The following is a 16091-nucleotide window of genomic DNA, read 5'->3' on the forward strand; positions in this document are numbered from 1 at the left end:
TTTCTTGAAGAGATCTCTAGTCTTCCCCATTCTATTGTTTTTCTCGATTTCTTTGCATTGTTCATTTAAGAAGGCCTTCTTATCTCTCCTTGCTATTCTCTGGAAATCTGCATTCAGTTGCTTATATCTTTCCCTTTCATCCTTGCTTTTCACATTCCTTCTTTCCATAGCTATTTGTAAAGCCTCGTCAGACAGCCATTTTGCTTTCTTGCATTTCTTTTTCTTTGGGATGGTTTTAGTTGCTGCCTCCTGTACAATGTTATGGACCTCCGTCCATAGTTCTTCAGGCACTCTGTCTACCAAATCTAATCCCCTAAATCTATTCATCACCTTCACTGTGTACTCACAAGGAATATGATCTATGGTCATACCTGAGTGGTCTAGTGGTTTTCCCTACATTCTTCAATTTAAGCCTAAATTTTGCTTAGTTTGTGGGCCCCTTCACTGTCATTTGACAAGCGAACCCAGCAGCTTTTGGTTTGCAACTACTGGCTTCAATGAAAGTCCACCCAGTCTTTCATTGCTCCTTGCTAGTCAAGGAAGCGCCCCCAAGCACCTTGAGATCACAGGATCCACTACCCCCACCCATGATAATGGAAGGGGAAGAGGAATACGAGGTGGAAGCAATCTTGGACTCACAAAAGAGACGGAAAGGGATTCAGTATTTGATTCATTGGAAGAGGTACCCAGAGACAGAATGTTTGTGGGAAAATGCAAGGGATGGACACACATTGGTGTTAGTGCACCACTTTCATCAGTGTTTCCCTAACAAGCCAAGGCCTCGCAAGGTCCCCAACCCTCCAGACGCTCACTAGCAACCAGAGGAGGTTGTGAGTGAACAGGCAGAAGGTTTGGGAGGAGCCCTGGGGCAGGAAGGTGCCAAGACCGAAGATGCTTGACCTTCAATTTCAGGGATCCATCTCCCAAGGGGGAGGGGGCCTGAATTTCCTAATTCTGTAGCTGTCTTGCAGGAAGAGCCACCTGACATAGAGGAGTCATCAGAGAACTCAGAGGGGAGCACCACACCTGCACTTTCATCTCTACCCCTGCTGCCCAGTTCCCCTGAGAATTCGGAGGGAGAGAGCAACCTTGAAGAGGGGAGTGATGTACTGGAATGTTTCTACGAAGGAGGGGGGTGATGTGGTGGATTGCAGTAGAGAGCAAGGCTATCAGGAAGGAGGGAGTGCATTCTAGGAAGGGCAAGGAGACAAAAGTCAACAAAATCCAGAGCTGGAGTGTGGGGAGCTTAAGAGATTCAGGATAGCCACTTCCTAAAAACTCTTAGGGTATATCCACTAGCTGCAGTAGTATAGATTTAGTCTGACAAGATTCTGTCTATATGGTATAAGCAAATAAAGGAACTGAACTCAGCTGGACTGTTTCCTTGTTGTTCTTGGGCTGAGCCTGACAGCTCACAAATAACTAGGCAAAGACCAGGACTTTTGGAACAATGTGCTCTGGACAAATGAGGCAGATACACAATTATTGAGCCACTGTACCAGAAGACATGTTTGGTGAAAACCAAAGACAGCATTTCACCAGAAGAACCTGATACCAACTGTAAAGCATGGTGGTGGAAATGTTAGCGTTTGGGGCTGCTTTGCTGCATCAGGGCCTGGCCAGCTCACCATCACAGAATTATGAATTCTTCATTGTACCAGATGGTGGTTGAGGATAACGTGAGACCATCTGTCAGAAGACTGAAGCTCAACTGAAAATGGACCTTGCAATGTGACAATGATCCTAAACTTTCCAGTAAACCCACCAAGGAATGGCTGAAAAAAAAGACAGAAAAAGAAACGGAGGATCCTGGAATGGCCAAGTCAAAGTTCAGATCTAAATCCTATCAAGATACTGTGGGGTGATTTGATACAGGCTGTGCATGCGAGAAACCTTTCAAATATCACACAGCTGAAAAAATTCTGCATGGAAGAGTAGGAAAAAATTCCTCCGGGTTAATGTCAGACTGGTAGACAGTTTTAAGAAATGGCTACTTGAGGTTGTTTCTGCCAGAGGGCAATACCAGCTATTAGAGCCAAGTGTGTACTTACTTTTCCACAGAAGGAAATGGCACATTTGTTATTTATTTTTGTTGAATAAATAATTGCAAAATCAAATTTTCATAGGTTTTTGGTCAATTAATCACCTTTATCTTTATATATTGTTTGAATGAAGATAAAATACTGATATGTCCACATATGTTAAAAAAGAAAAAACTTTACGTGGGGTGTACTTGCCTTTCACATGACTGTACAGCAGTGGTTCCCAACCTTTTCTATGCTCCACCCCCCTAGGAAATGTTTGATTAATGTTTGCACCCCTTACAAAAGTAATATCACATTTGAAGATGAAGAAGTCTAATATCTAATGTGGGTGAACAAATTGAACTTCAAAAAAATAAGCTTTTAACTCAGTGGATAAAATTGTCACACCCCCTGAAATTCCATCTTGCAACCCCTGGGGGTGTGGGCACCCCAGGTTGGGAACCCATGCTGTAGAGGGTCATCCTGGTAGACAAACGTAATACCCCTCAGAGTGAGGGCTCACATTTCACCCTAGTTCAAAGCCTGGGGAAAGAGCCAGGTCTGTCACAGGCATAGTGATGGAGAAGACATAATTCCTGGGTCCTACCAGATGACACTGCTTAATGTCTGATCTTACAGGATGGGCAGAAGCAACAGAAGAGAGACAGTCCCTTAAATAATTTAGCCTATACCATGTAGGGCTTTATAAGCCATAACTAGTATTTTGAATTGTACTTGGAAGTCTGGTAACAAGGAGCCTGCATAGCAGAGTTATTACCTGACTTACAGTAACCATTTTCAGGGAAGTTTTCTTGACTTCCCATTCTAGCCTATAGCTCCGATATTCCTTGGTGTCTCCCATCCATTAAGGCTAAAAGAACAGCTTGTAATAAATTATTAAACAACTAAAGTGCAAGCTTTTGCACAACACTACTACAGGATGCATAAATGGCAAATTAATGTGTATCCAACAGAGCAGGTGTATACTTATAAATATCCTGGAGTGCAGTTTCAGGCGTCCTTCCCTTGGAGCACACATTTCTCTTATCAGGCCAGCATTGTGTAATGTGGCTCTCAGCTATCTTGAGGTTTTTTCCATTCAAAAGGAGCACATTTTATTCCTGCAGCCTACAAGGTCTTTTTTGCAAAGGTTCTCAGCTTCTTTATGGAGTTCAAAGTTATACTTTTACAACCTGGGTCAGGTTGGATACACTATTCTGAGGGCCTCTACATCCCTCTACATCAGCCCTCTACATCAGCCCTTATGCCCATGTGAGGACAGGTCTGTGGAATATTTGAGCTGTATTTTCCTTTATTGATCCCTTTAGAGGGAATCTTGGATGAGATTCATCAATCCTATTCTGCAGAAATATCCTGACACAGAATATGAAGCTTATCTGTCGCTTCTTCTGTCTGACATGTCCAGTTGTTTGATTCAATACCTCTATTTGTTCTATTCATCCCACACTATACTGAAGAATAATAGTAATCTCAGTGATTGCCATTATTATTTGTATTATTAATCTATTATTTTATTGTATTTCCTACTTATTTTTATTTATATCCATAGATTTTAGGTGTATGTGTTTCTCTCTCTCTATGAATGAATGAATGAATGAATGAATGACATACATATTGTCATGTATATTGTGTTTTCTGGTTCTAAAGCCATAATAAAGATTAAGATTAAGCCAGACGCTTGTACAAGTTAGAAATCCTACTAGATTCAGTTAGGTTTAACCCTAGATGTTTCCAGTAGTCCATTGTAATAACATTGAATATTTTGCATTATTTTTAAATCATTACTGAAATATTATAGTTCACAACACATCATTATAAAATGAGGAATTTGCCTGTACAATATATTATCTTCCTATCTTTAGGGCACACTAGAGGCAGTAGAATTAATATTTTTTTTCCTAATTAATAAGCTCTCGTCTGCATAATGCCCTTTGAATTAGAAGCAGAGATAGATTTGTGAGTCTTAATTAGGACTGGTATATCCAAATTTGTCCCTTAATACAAAATCTACTAATCCCCAAAATGGCAGAGCATTTATTATTTATTTATGCAATTTCTATTGCTGGTAATATTTTTTTATATATATCAAAGTAATTAATTTTCCTTTATATATTAGAAGCTAGTGAAAAGGCTAATCCCAACAACTTCTATTTTAATGGAGAAGCACTTCTTTAAAGACAACAGAAAGTTTCTTAAAATTTAGTCACTCTTCCATTTTCTATCTGTATTTCTTTTACTCTACCACAACTTTTCAACTTGTTTATTTCCTTATGTTCTTAACTTCTTCTCCTTTCTGTTAATCTCATTCTATCATGCTTTATCTACACACCTACTTTTTATACTTTTTCTCCCTTTTCCTTATTCATTTTGGCATCAAAAACATAACATTGTTTCAAAAATCACTTACTCATTACTTTAGATACATGGTTTGGTTTATGCATTATGCTAAAACATAATCTGGGTTGTTTCGTTTTAGTTTATCATATAGTTAGCTAGCTACTGTGGTTTGTTAAAAAACCAGAGGTAAGGCAAATTATGACTTTGTACAATGTAAAACCAGCCAGCATGCATTATACTGATCACCTACAATATAGACTGGAAAAGGTAAAGCCTGTAGCTTCCTAAGGTCACAAAAGTCCACCTTCCATTAACCTCAGCTTGACCAATGAGGTATATTAAAAATTGTAATTCAGTGAAATCTAAGAGCCACAGATTCCCAATCCTTGAACTACTGTGCAGTTACGTATTCATGATCCACCAAATGCTATTGCAGATTACTTTGCTGTGCTTGTTGATTTTGCATACCAAGAATGTAAGAACTCACTAACAAACACCTCTCTGATTTGAACACATATATTTAATCTGCTACTTTTCTTCAAATCATAGAATGATTTTATACTTCTGTTGCAGTAGAGGAAATAAGGTAGCAGGCTCTGAGGACCTCTAAGGTTTTCTGCCACCTACACTACTGGAACTTATTATGGGTCATTCATTCCAGAGATATAACATACGTCAGCCTGCTTCTTCTGCCATAAATAATATATAATTATTCTGGGAATTCCCTTTGCTATAAAGACTTTGACTAAAGGATGCAATCCGATTAGTTTCAGAAAAGATACTACTGGGAACTTTTATAGGCCCCTCTCAAAGTAAATGTGTATTTCTAACCTCTGGCTAATATCACCATGGACATATGTAGTTTAGGACTTCCTTTTCCTTAACAAACAAGCTTCAGCTTATTCATGAAATTATTTTGTGGAGAGTACTTTAGTTTTAGATCTTATGAGGAAACTGTCACATCACCTTTTATCTACAAAAACATTTGGTAGTTAGGACAGCAGTACTTCATTTACGCTAACCTTAAGTGGCAGAGAAAGAGAAATGCAGTTTGTTAAAAGAGAAAGTGGAATCTTACCTGCTTATCATTAACTGAGAACTTCTCAATTTCTTTCTTGGCCTCCAAGAGACGTTTCTGGAATTAAATAAGCAAATCTTTGACTTGCGACTAAAGTAACTATGTTAATTGAAAGCATTTTTAAAGTTATTTTTAAAATTGCCATATAGCATATAACAAATGTCTATTGACATAATCAATGTACTGAAAATTCTATAACTACATAAGCATCTTGCTTCAGCCAGTCTGAACTAGATCAACCATTCACCTTCATTTTCAGAAGTTTGACTTGAGATTGTCTATGTTCATGTGCAATACAAGCCCATCAATGTATATTCAGAAGTTTCATTGTGTTACCCCACGGCTTACTAAAATGTAAATGTGCACAGGAGAGTAGCCTTGATTCTTTGTTATAAATTTTATTAAAATTTCCAAAAAGTTAAAATACAAGAAAGTCAAAAAAAGAAAAAGAAAGAAAAAAAGAAAAAGCAATAAAGAAAAAGCATAGAAAAGGAAGAGTAGCTTCCGACTTTCCTTGGTACAGGTATAAATGTAAAATATATTCGCCTCTTACTCTAGTATCTGAGAGAAGCCTTGTTTCTTAAGTTCTCCACTTTCCAAGAAGCAAACAAACATGATCATAAGGCAGTGTTGTCCAAACCTGGCCACTTTAAGATGAGTGGACTTCAACTCCCAGAATTCCCCAGCCAGCCATGCTGGCTAGGGAATTCTGGGAGTTGAAGTCCACTCATCTTAAAGTGGCCAAGTTTGGACAACACTGTCATAAGGCGTTCACCTGACACATGCCATCCCAGTGGCAACAGGGATGGAATAGAGATGCAGGAAGTGTAATTGGCCCTTTAATTGAAAGTCATTATTATGTGGATGCGCAGTGCTTTGGTTGTGGAACTTAAAAGGTACTTTTGAGGATCATGAGGAGCACAGTGCCACCCTAAGAGAGCTATATCCTTTTCTTTCAACTCAACTAGATGTTCAAGTTAAGAAGGCACCTTCAGGGCGTGACAGCGCACTTTGCAAACGGCACGGATATGCTGTCAGCAACCCCTTAACTCAAATGTGTTTTCCTGGGATCATGTGGCTACCTTCTGAGCCCAGGAAGAGATGCAGCCACTCCAAAGCACTTTTTCAATTTTGGTTCAGAAGTGCTGAACATCCCTACTTTATAAGTCTGTAGATGGCATAACAAGGCTATGTTTTAGGGGTGAGTATGCTTGAAAACTTTATGGTTTGCCAGGAGGTTTCGTTTTGCAAATGTAGATGCCATCTATGGCCTTAGCTCTGGAGCTGATCAGTGTCCTTTGATGACTAGATACAGAGACGAGACTAGTACTCATTCTGCTGGCTCTGCTGACATGTTTTAACAGAGACTGTTTGTTCGTGCTGTTGCTCAACTTTGTAGAACTGTGGGTGCAGAACAGGGATTTCTCTGAGTCTGTGCCTATGTCACTTCATGCTTTGCAGCACCGTGAATGGGGAAGTCTGCGTAAGTATAAAAATGCTTCTACAGCAGCAAAGGGTCCGGAACTATTTCACCCCTATGCTTTGTGAAGTTATCTCTACTGAAGCACTGCAGTAGAGATATGCTGCATTCCATCAATAAAGATTTGCACATCTTTGTATGCAAAACAGCAGTTTGACAGTGGAGTGGGACCAGGCACACGCGAGAAAGTGTACCATTAGGACAAAGAACACTAGGTCTGTGCCTTGTCCTCCGGATTGCTGACTTCCATGCAGGAAGAGATACGGAGACATTGCTCCTCGTGCCCTGAGAAACCATCCTATAATAGCAGGATTGTAGAGTTTCCCTCCTCAAAGCCCAATCCACAGGTATTATCTGAATGGCTGACGCTGATGGGATCCTAGCCTGATTTTCCTACCTCTGATCCAAATTTACAAGAGTAACTTCTTTATTATAAAAACAGAGATGCCACAAATTCAGCTATAATTGGCTATCGCTAATTTAATGTCCATTTTTTTCAATGGGATTTAGTCAAGGCCATCATTAGCTGAGTTTGAATCCCAGAATGCATTTAATTAAACAGTAGTGCCTTATAGCCACTGTTGTTTAAAAACCTGTAATCCGCAGCTTAAAACATGACAGTTATTAAATAAACTTAAAAATTTACCTCGTTTCTTGCAATCAGTGTTAGGAAAGCGCCTTGCCTGAAGCATTCAATAGCAATGCTTTTCCCAATGCCACTGGAACCACCAGTTACCTTTTAAGTAAAGGAGATATGGATTAAAGCCACGAAATTAGTAGTATTATCGTTGCAAGCTCTTAGAAATAAGCATTCCAAATAGAATCCACGTACGTGGACGCACCAGTGTTTTCCCTCCATATGCGGTGGGACATTTCTGGTCCACAGCTAATACTATGAAGATGGTAAGCAATAATAGAAATGCTTGCAAGTTGTCTCCATGGACAGCCAGGTTCATTTTAAACATAAGTATTTAACAGAGCTGGGCATCCCACAACTCCACTCTCAGATCTACGCTGTTAATATGACAAAATCATAGCTGGGGTATATTTTCATATCACTGCATTGAGATACATTCTCTGAAACTGTATCCATGTCAAATTACAGAGTGCTGGGTAGATGGGTATAAAGTTATGTGACCCCAAATCTATGGGGAATCTATGGTTCTTTTTTTAAAAAAATTGCATTTATTGAGGATTTTACATAAAGTAAAAGCAAATCTAAACAAAAAGACAGAAAAGAAAGAAAAAAAAGTGCAAGAAAAGAAAAAAGAGAAACAAAAAAACTAAAGTTATGAAATATGACTTTTGACCTTCTCTTCAACAGATATTAAGAATCTATCATCTCCCTTCCCTCTTAACTCTTCCAGAAATCAATTCAACCCCTTATTTAATTCTCATCTGTTTCAATCACTAAATCATAAATCATCATTTCACATTTTTCTTCTTTTAGCAATAAGTCCATAAAAGGTTTTTGGTCCTTTAAAAAAGCACTTGTTTTCTCCCTGCTCAAACAGGTCACTTTTGCCATTTCCACTAGTTCTGACATTTTTATGATCCATTCTTCCATTGTGGAAATTTCAGTACTGTTCCATCTTTGTGCATACATGTGAGTGACTGAAGTTGAGGTTGCTGCCTGTGCTTGGGAAGGGTAAGCTGTAGCTGGGCAGAAACATTTCTCACCCCATTTCCCTTGTTTCCCTGACTACTCTCAAGCATCCAGGCCAGCTTTCCAGCTGCCTGCGATAAGGTGCCACACCCTGGCTTTTTCAAGGACCTGCTGAGGTCCAGAAGCAGCCTCAACCCCACCCAGGATCTTAGCTTAGAAAAAGAAACATTAAGACAGAGTGAAGGAGGTGTGTGTAAGAGGAAATGTGACAAGCAAACAGCCTACAGATGGGGAAGCGAGGGCAGCATCTATTATTATAGCTATTAGAAGCAGGCAAGAGGACTAGTATTCAACTACCAAGACCACAGGTTGTGGTGAGCAGCGTATCTTGGTGGGAGTCTTGCCTGATGTTTGGAGCTTTGCTGGGAGCTCAGTAGCAACTAAAAGAGGAACAAGCACTCTGAAGCAGCACCTCATCTCAACTAATCCAGGAACATTTGGAAAAGGCAGAGGTTGCATGCCACTTTACAGAGTTTAACAGGATTTATATATTTATACAGACTTTATACATTTTAGAGACTTTCACTTGAACTAAGTATTAAAGGACTGTGTATCACTTGGCAAGTCCTAGATGGGTGAAAAGCAATACCCTGTGGTTGGGAGAAGGTGTGTGCTGCAATAAAGTATTTTGTACAGGTTGGCTACACTGTGGTGTGTCCAGTCCCTGGAAAACAAAGAACCCTCACAATATAATCATCTTGCTGCCATTATCATATACAAAACTAATGTTCCATGAGTCTTTCTAATTCAGTATCCGTAGGTCCCAGTAAAAAAAGTTGATTTTTTTGCAATAATAATATTTAAATTTCTTAGTATCGTTGTATGTATTTATATCCAAAATTTCTTGGTTTTTTCACAAGTGCATCATGCACAGTAAAATGTCCCTTCATGTTTTTCACATTTCCAACACTGACTTGCTGTACCTTCATACATTTTTGATAATTTCTCTGGTGTCATGTACCAGCGATACATAATTTATGGTTCTCCAAATGCTGCTAAATTGCAACTCCCAATATCGTTCACCAGCCATGCTGATTGGATAGCTGGAAGTGAAGTTCAACACCTGATGGAGTTCAATATAAGAACCTGCATGTTTTAAATTCTCATTCAATATTAAAAAATGCTTTACAGGTTCCAATAGCATGCTTTTTGAGGTAGACATTAAAATTCTTCAGTCAATCCAACACTGCACTCTGGAACAGAAGCCAACTTTTGTGTGGACAAAAGTATATACAAGTACATGTAGTCCCCAGGTTATAAATGCTCAATTTATGGACGACCCATAGTTAAGAACGGAGCCTACTTTAACAAAATTTGAGTTAAATACACAATAACTTGAGTTAAATACACAATGGCTTGAGTTAATTATACAATACTACTTACACAATAATATTATATAATATTACTGTTACAATTATACAATAATACTGTTCTGGCTTACATACAAATTCAACTTAAGGGCAGAGCTTGGGAACAGAACTCAGTCTTAAACTGGGGACTACTTGTATATCTAAGGTCTGTTAACTTGCTATCTGTATATCTTAATTTGGCTAAATTCATATCTATTATGCATGTTCAAAGCTTATTTTATCAAATACATGGGATATAATTTTGAGCAATGAGTATTTGGGTGGGGGTTAACACATATCATGTAATGCAATGTTTAGTCTTTCTTTAATTCACGGGTTCAATTATATTATTAAGAGCCACGGCATTGTCATTATGTTTGTATGTCATTATATTTGTATGTGTTATACAGGTCACCAGTTTGACACACCCAATAGCTGATCTGCAAACAGTCAAATGGGTCATTACCATAGCGCACAACATCTGGACTTCGTTTCCTTCTGGCCTCCTCCTTATTCCTCCTCCCATTCCAACCTTCTGACATATACTCCCCTTGCCCAAGATAACAGCTAATGCATTTGATGAAATTTTCTATAATCCATAACATCAAAGTCTCTTTAAGGCATCAGAACAGTGGTTTTGTTGCAACAGACTACCATGTTTAAAAAATATTTTTAGAATTATATATGATTTTAAAAGATTTTAATTTAACTTGGATTTTAAAATATCAATCTCATTGATTAAAACATGAATTCAGTTGCATTTTAATCCAGGTTAACATCTTCAGATGGAAAATTAACATATCTATCTAGCATTATCTATTAGAGCTGGAATGAAGGGGAGGATGGAAGCAGAAGAAATGTTTGTTGACATCAAACATTATAGATGTAACAAATGTTGTATATCTATTATAAAAAAATATTGCAACAAAATGATGAACACTTGTTTTGGGGAATGAGGTGGACACCGAGGACAGAATCCAAATAATTCCTTAGGCTATTATGATGTTGTAAGCTTAAAGAAAGTTTGAAGAGTTAACTCTGTGAAAACAGCTCTGAAAATCTGTGTCCATTTCCTATGAAGCTCCTATATATGTTTGGGGCTGGGAAAGAGAAAAAAAGGGTACTTCTTTTAAAGAGAAAAAAAATAAAGCTAGTGGAAGAAAGTTTATTTCTTTCAATTCTTGCATTTATCTATTTTTAAAACTAAGTACAAATAGAAGAAGTAAATGAATTAATAAATGTCACAATTATCTCTATGAGATAAAATGCTAACATGTAATAGATTTCAGGATGAAACTTCCTGAAACATAGTCCTAACACTCTGATTTTAACAGAAAGTCAGTACACCTTAATTGTTCTAAACAAATAGAAAACAGTGGTTTTTAAAATTTACTCAGTCAACCATCATTAAAGCTGACATATCTTTTGAATTCACATATCAACATTTTTATCAACCAAGAGATGACTTCTAAAGATAGTATTTTTGGTTCAAGGTAGGCAAGTGCATCAACATAACAGCTTATTAACCCTGAATAAATATTCCAAAAGTAGGAAACAACTGGACATGTTTTTCTTCCCACGGCATACCTACCTTCCTGCTGACATACATCCTCTCATAGAGAGGATTTTTGAATATATCTATGTACTGTATGCTTGGAAACAATCTTATATAGCCTAAAGCCAATTAAAAATACCCCCACAGACATAACCCCAACTCCCCTAAAATCTGTAAACAGTACTGCACTGCTGTTTTAAAATGATTACTTAAATACAGTGATTGCAATAGTTTTAAAATTCTTTTTAATTCTAGTGTCACTCTGTACCTTTAATAAAGCATTTTAAAATATTCATACTTTGAATGATTCCTGCTGATTTCTATCAATTTTACTATTCTTGAGAATGGAAAGAACCTATAAAGGCTATTTTTTTTTCATTAAAACCTCACCACCAGAACTCTCACAAACTCAAACCTGTCTTCTTAACTTATGTTGTTTATTATGATTGGCATCACCAAGATTATAAACAGAAGCACAAAATCAAGCAACATGGGAGAATACATCAGAGTCCTGGTCAGACAGAAGAAGCGACAAATAAGCTTCATACTCTGTAAGGTACAGGTAGTCCTCACTTAACAAACATTCGTTTAGTGACTGTTCAAAGTTACAATGGCACTGAAGCTACTTACGACTGGTCCTAGCATTTACACAGCATCCCTGCGGTCACATGATCACAATCTGGGCGCTTGGCAACCAGCTCACTCTTACAATGGTTGCAGGGTCACATGATTGCCGTTTGCAACCTTCCCACCTGGCTTCTGGCAAGCAAAATCAATGGGGAACCACATGATTTGTTTAATGACCACATGATTCACTTAATGACCATGGTGATTCGCTTAATGACCACCATAAAATGTCATAAAATTGGGTGCAGTCATGTGATGCCTCACTTAATGATCACCCTGCTTAACAATGAATTTTACAGTCCCTATTGTTATTGTTAAGTGAGGACTACCTGTATTTCTTCAGAATGGGATAGATGAATGTCATCCAAAATTCTCTTTATAAAGAGCAACAGAGGAGCATGTCACTCAGGGACCTGTTAGAGCATCCCCACATGGGGATATGTCCTGGTGTAGAGGGACATTTTTATAATGTCCCCACAGGACTGCAGAGGGTAATGCATCCAACCTGGCCAAGATGAAGGCCTGATGAAATTTCAGAACTGGACTGGAGGAAAGATAGGATGATGGCACATGTCTACCTGGAAAAAAAAAAAAAACACTATAGACTGTGATATTGGATACTAGCCTTAGACTAGCTGGGAAGGTAATATACCAGATTCAACAAGAAATACCTGTTGCCTTTAAGTGACAAAAGTTAAAGACAATTAGCATCCCTATCAGGTCCAAGAATATTTGTTGTGCAAATTCAAAAATAAGAGAAACTTTTAGTTCCTGACAAGGTTGAGAAATTTATTGTGATTTGTCTTTAAATGTTACACCTACCTACATGTAAAGTTATTCCATGCAATATTGTACATATATATGGACTTACATTTTTTTCCTTCGAAGAGCCATTATTAACAAGGCCAAATAAGAAAAAAATTAAGACACAGAGGTTAAATGTACCCATAAAGGGTGCAATTTCTCATTCTGATACTTCTTTGAAAAGGAAATTATGTAAGACAGCTTAATAAACTTGATTGGCGTTTGTGTTTAAAAATCTACGCAGATACTTCTTACAAGGGCTTCATCTTAAATATGCATTAAGCATAACATTTTTCCTCCATAAGTTATTTCTTAATGTAAATTGAAGAAGGCTGTATTTTGTGTATTTGTAAACTATGAAGCAAAAATCAATAGACATTTTCTGTAAATAGCTTTTAAATTAAAAATAAGGTAAAATAAACAAAAAGAGGGTGACAACTTTTTTTTTTAAAAATGCCACGATTATATTTTGAAATTAAAGGAACCAAAACAATGCCCTTAAGCACCCTTGGAAAAAAGCACCTTTCTATAACGCCACAGAAATATAAGGCCCTTTCTTGCTGTCTGTAGAGAGAAATAGTATCCCAAAGCTCTTCCTCCCCTTAACAGATTAAAGAAAAGCATTTGTCTTTAGACTGTGTTGCAATTAGCATATTATTTTGTGTGAAGAAAATTAAATATATTATTTCAAGACATTTTAGTCACCCACATGTCTGAATGCAAATTAAGCCAAATCTGAGTAGCAAAACAATGACTGTTAGTGACTCATGTTTGCTTCATAAAAACATCCAATAAGTAACACTTAGATAGAAACAAACGATTACTACATTACATATAGCCTGGTTTCATGAGAACATTGTATGTCAGAATGAAATCCCTATGAGAAATTTTCTATAAATATTTTATAACAATACTTAATTTATATCAACTTTATATTAATATTGATATAATGGACGTAAGTGTTCAAGGAACTTCATATTCTGACAACTCTTGATGCTGATCTGATTTCTTGGGTTATTCCCAGTATTTAGACTTCATTATCTGATAACTTCTGTGATCAGTTAGCTCTTGATCATAGGCCAGGTAAATATCACCAAGAAAACTTACTATTCTGAAACGTTAAATATGAATGTGAGCTCAAAACATTGTTACTAGTGTTCACTAAGTTTTTTTTTTCTCAAGTTTGAAACAAATCCTTGATTTTTATATTGGTCTATGACCATAATAAAGATTTGATTCGATTCCTTGATTTTGTTGCATCCTTGAGTCCTCACCAGGCAATTATGAGTAGCATGGCTTCTAATGTTCTACCTGCTTTGACTGCCATAATTAGGTTCTGTTTCCCTAAATGATTTCAGTTCATGCTGCTGCTGCTCCTACTGGCTGAGCCTGGATGGGGTGATGGGAGAAAAGAGCAGTTACCTAAGCACCCATTCAAAGATGGACATTACTGCTGTGAGCCCTCACTCAGTGATTGGTCTGAGTCAGACAAGATGTTGCATCTGCATTCAGGGGTGATTCTGGCTGTCTTATTCCAAACATAAGAACCGACAAAGACTGTTCTCAACTGTCTGCATAGTAGACCTTTTTTTACAAGTTCTTTGGTGTGGGGTTGAGTTCTGCATTATTGTGTGCTTTCTTTTGCAGGTAAGATCCATTAGATAAATGCAAAAGTATACGTACATGCACTTTTTGCATTACACAAGTATTACTGCGCTGAAGTTGTAAATGCAAATTTGCTTTTAATTAAAAGCATAGCAAAACCAAATGAACAAGACTCCAAGAACAGAAACGGCTTTCAGTATAAAACATGCTTAGTTTTCCTGAGAACCTCGCTCCAGTGAATATATTGTACAGAATTCTACTATTGTAACCAAACTGAACTGAAAACTGAAAATTTCTACCTTCTCCTGCTCTTTGTTTTCTTAATAATCATATTTGCAGATAAACAAGTTAAGTACCAAGTAAGCTGAACTAAACCCAGAGAACATTACTAGAGGAACGGAGCTGAAGACTGTGTTCTATCATCTCATCTCATCTCCAGTGAGAGCAAGACTCGACACATCCACAGTTCAATCAGTATCATTTCACAGTAAGCTTTTTAATAACATAAGAAAAGGGATTGGTGGTGATGTGCCCACACATACCCAGATATTATTCTAATTTTTTAAAAATATATATATCTCTTGTGAGATTTTGACCATGTTTAAATGATACTTTTCTCTTGAGGGACACCCATGCTACTGCATAACATTATGTAATGATTTGAGAACGTGAGTATGGGTTACTATTGCATTTCTTCATTCCTTGCCCTAGATAAACACCAACTTTTTTTGAGCAAGTGGAATTAGGGGGTTGTTTGCTATCAAATATTATGTTTCTTATAGGATAATCCTTGATTATACAAAACAAGAAAAATCAGTTTGCTTCCATCACACCTCCTCAGGGAAATAATAGAGTGGGTGTTGCCACTAACAGTGTTGGTGTATGTCCATGTGGAACACTAAGTGGTTTAAGATACCTATTATAAAAATATAGGGCTCTTTTGCAAAGTTCTACCTCATTTATATACATTAGCCTCTCTAACTTTTGTTTAGCTTGTGCACATCATGTCTGAAAAACCAAAATCTTACATGCTTTTAAGAAACTTTTTCTCAAATTATTAGAAATACATGCTCTGCATTATATACTATATTCATTCATGTAAGTAAAAAGCTACACATGCTGTTAATAATGTGAATATCATGCATCCTTAATATTCAGTTTTGTCAAGTCTAGACAGCTCCCTTCTGTGATCTTTGCTTCCTCCACTCCACACATAAGTAAAAATATCAAGGAAAAGGAGAAAGTATCCTATCTCTGTGAGAAGAGAAAAGCCCTTTATATACTAAGATCTCATGAGCAGTTGTTTATCTGCCTACTCTACCACAGATATTTTGTTTTGTACAGATGCATGTTGTAAGCCATGGAGAATCTTGGTTGCGTCAGGGATAAAAAATTAATCAATAAATTAGTGAATTTTTTTTTTACATGGAGGTCTAGGTAATGCAATTGTTATTCCCCTTCACTAAAACCATACTTTCATTTAGGGCCCCGCAGAGAATGGTGTATGTAAGGTAGATTCTTCAACATGGTGTCCTCCAGATGTGC

The 16091-nt window shown here is 37.2% G+C and overlaps 1 protein-coding gene across 2 annotated transcripts in view; it reads right to left on the reverse strand.

Annotated features, from left to right (window-relative positions):
- KDSR (3-ketodihydrosphingosine reductase) overlaps positions 1 to 16091 on the reverse strand; it is a 34527-nt gene that overhangs the window by 17244 nt on the left and 1192 nt on the right. For both annotated transcript variants that reach the window (XM_088130717.1, XM_088130716.1), the window contains exons 2-3: positions 7587 to 7676; positions 5461 to 5517 (exon numbers count right to left, since the gene is read on the reverse strand). In XM_088130717.1, the coding sequence (XP_087986843.1) occupies positions 5461 to 5517; positions 7587 to 7676 (147 nt within the window). The remainder of the gene's footprint in view (positions 1 to 5460; positions 5518 to 7586; positions 7677 to 16091) is intronic.

This window comes from Python bivittatus, unplaced genomic scaffold (assembly GCF_059951505.1).
Source record: "Python bivittatus isolate LINGU-HERP-01145 unplaced genomic scaffold, Pbiv_v1 ctg000840_np1212, whole genome shotgun sequence".
NCBI classification, from domain to species: domain Eukaryota; kingdom Metazoa; phylum Chordata; class Lepidosauria; order Squamata; family Pythonidae; genus Python; species Python bivittatus.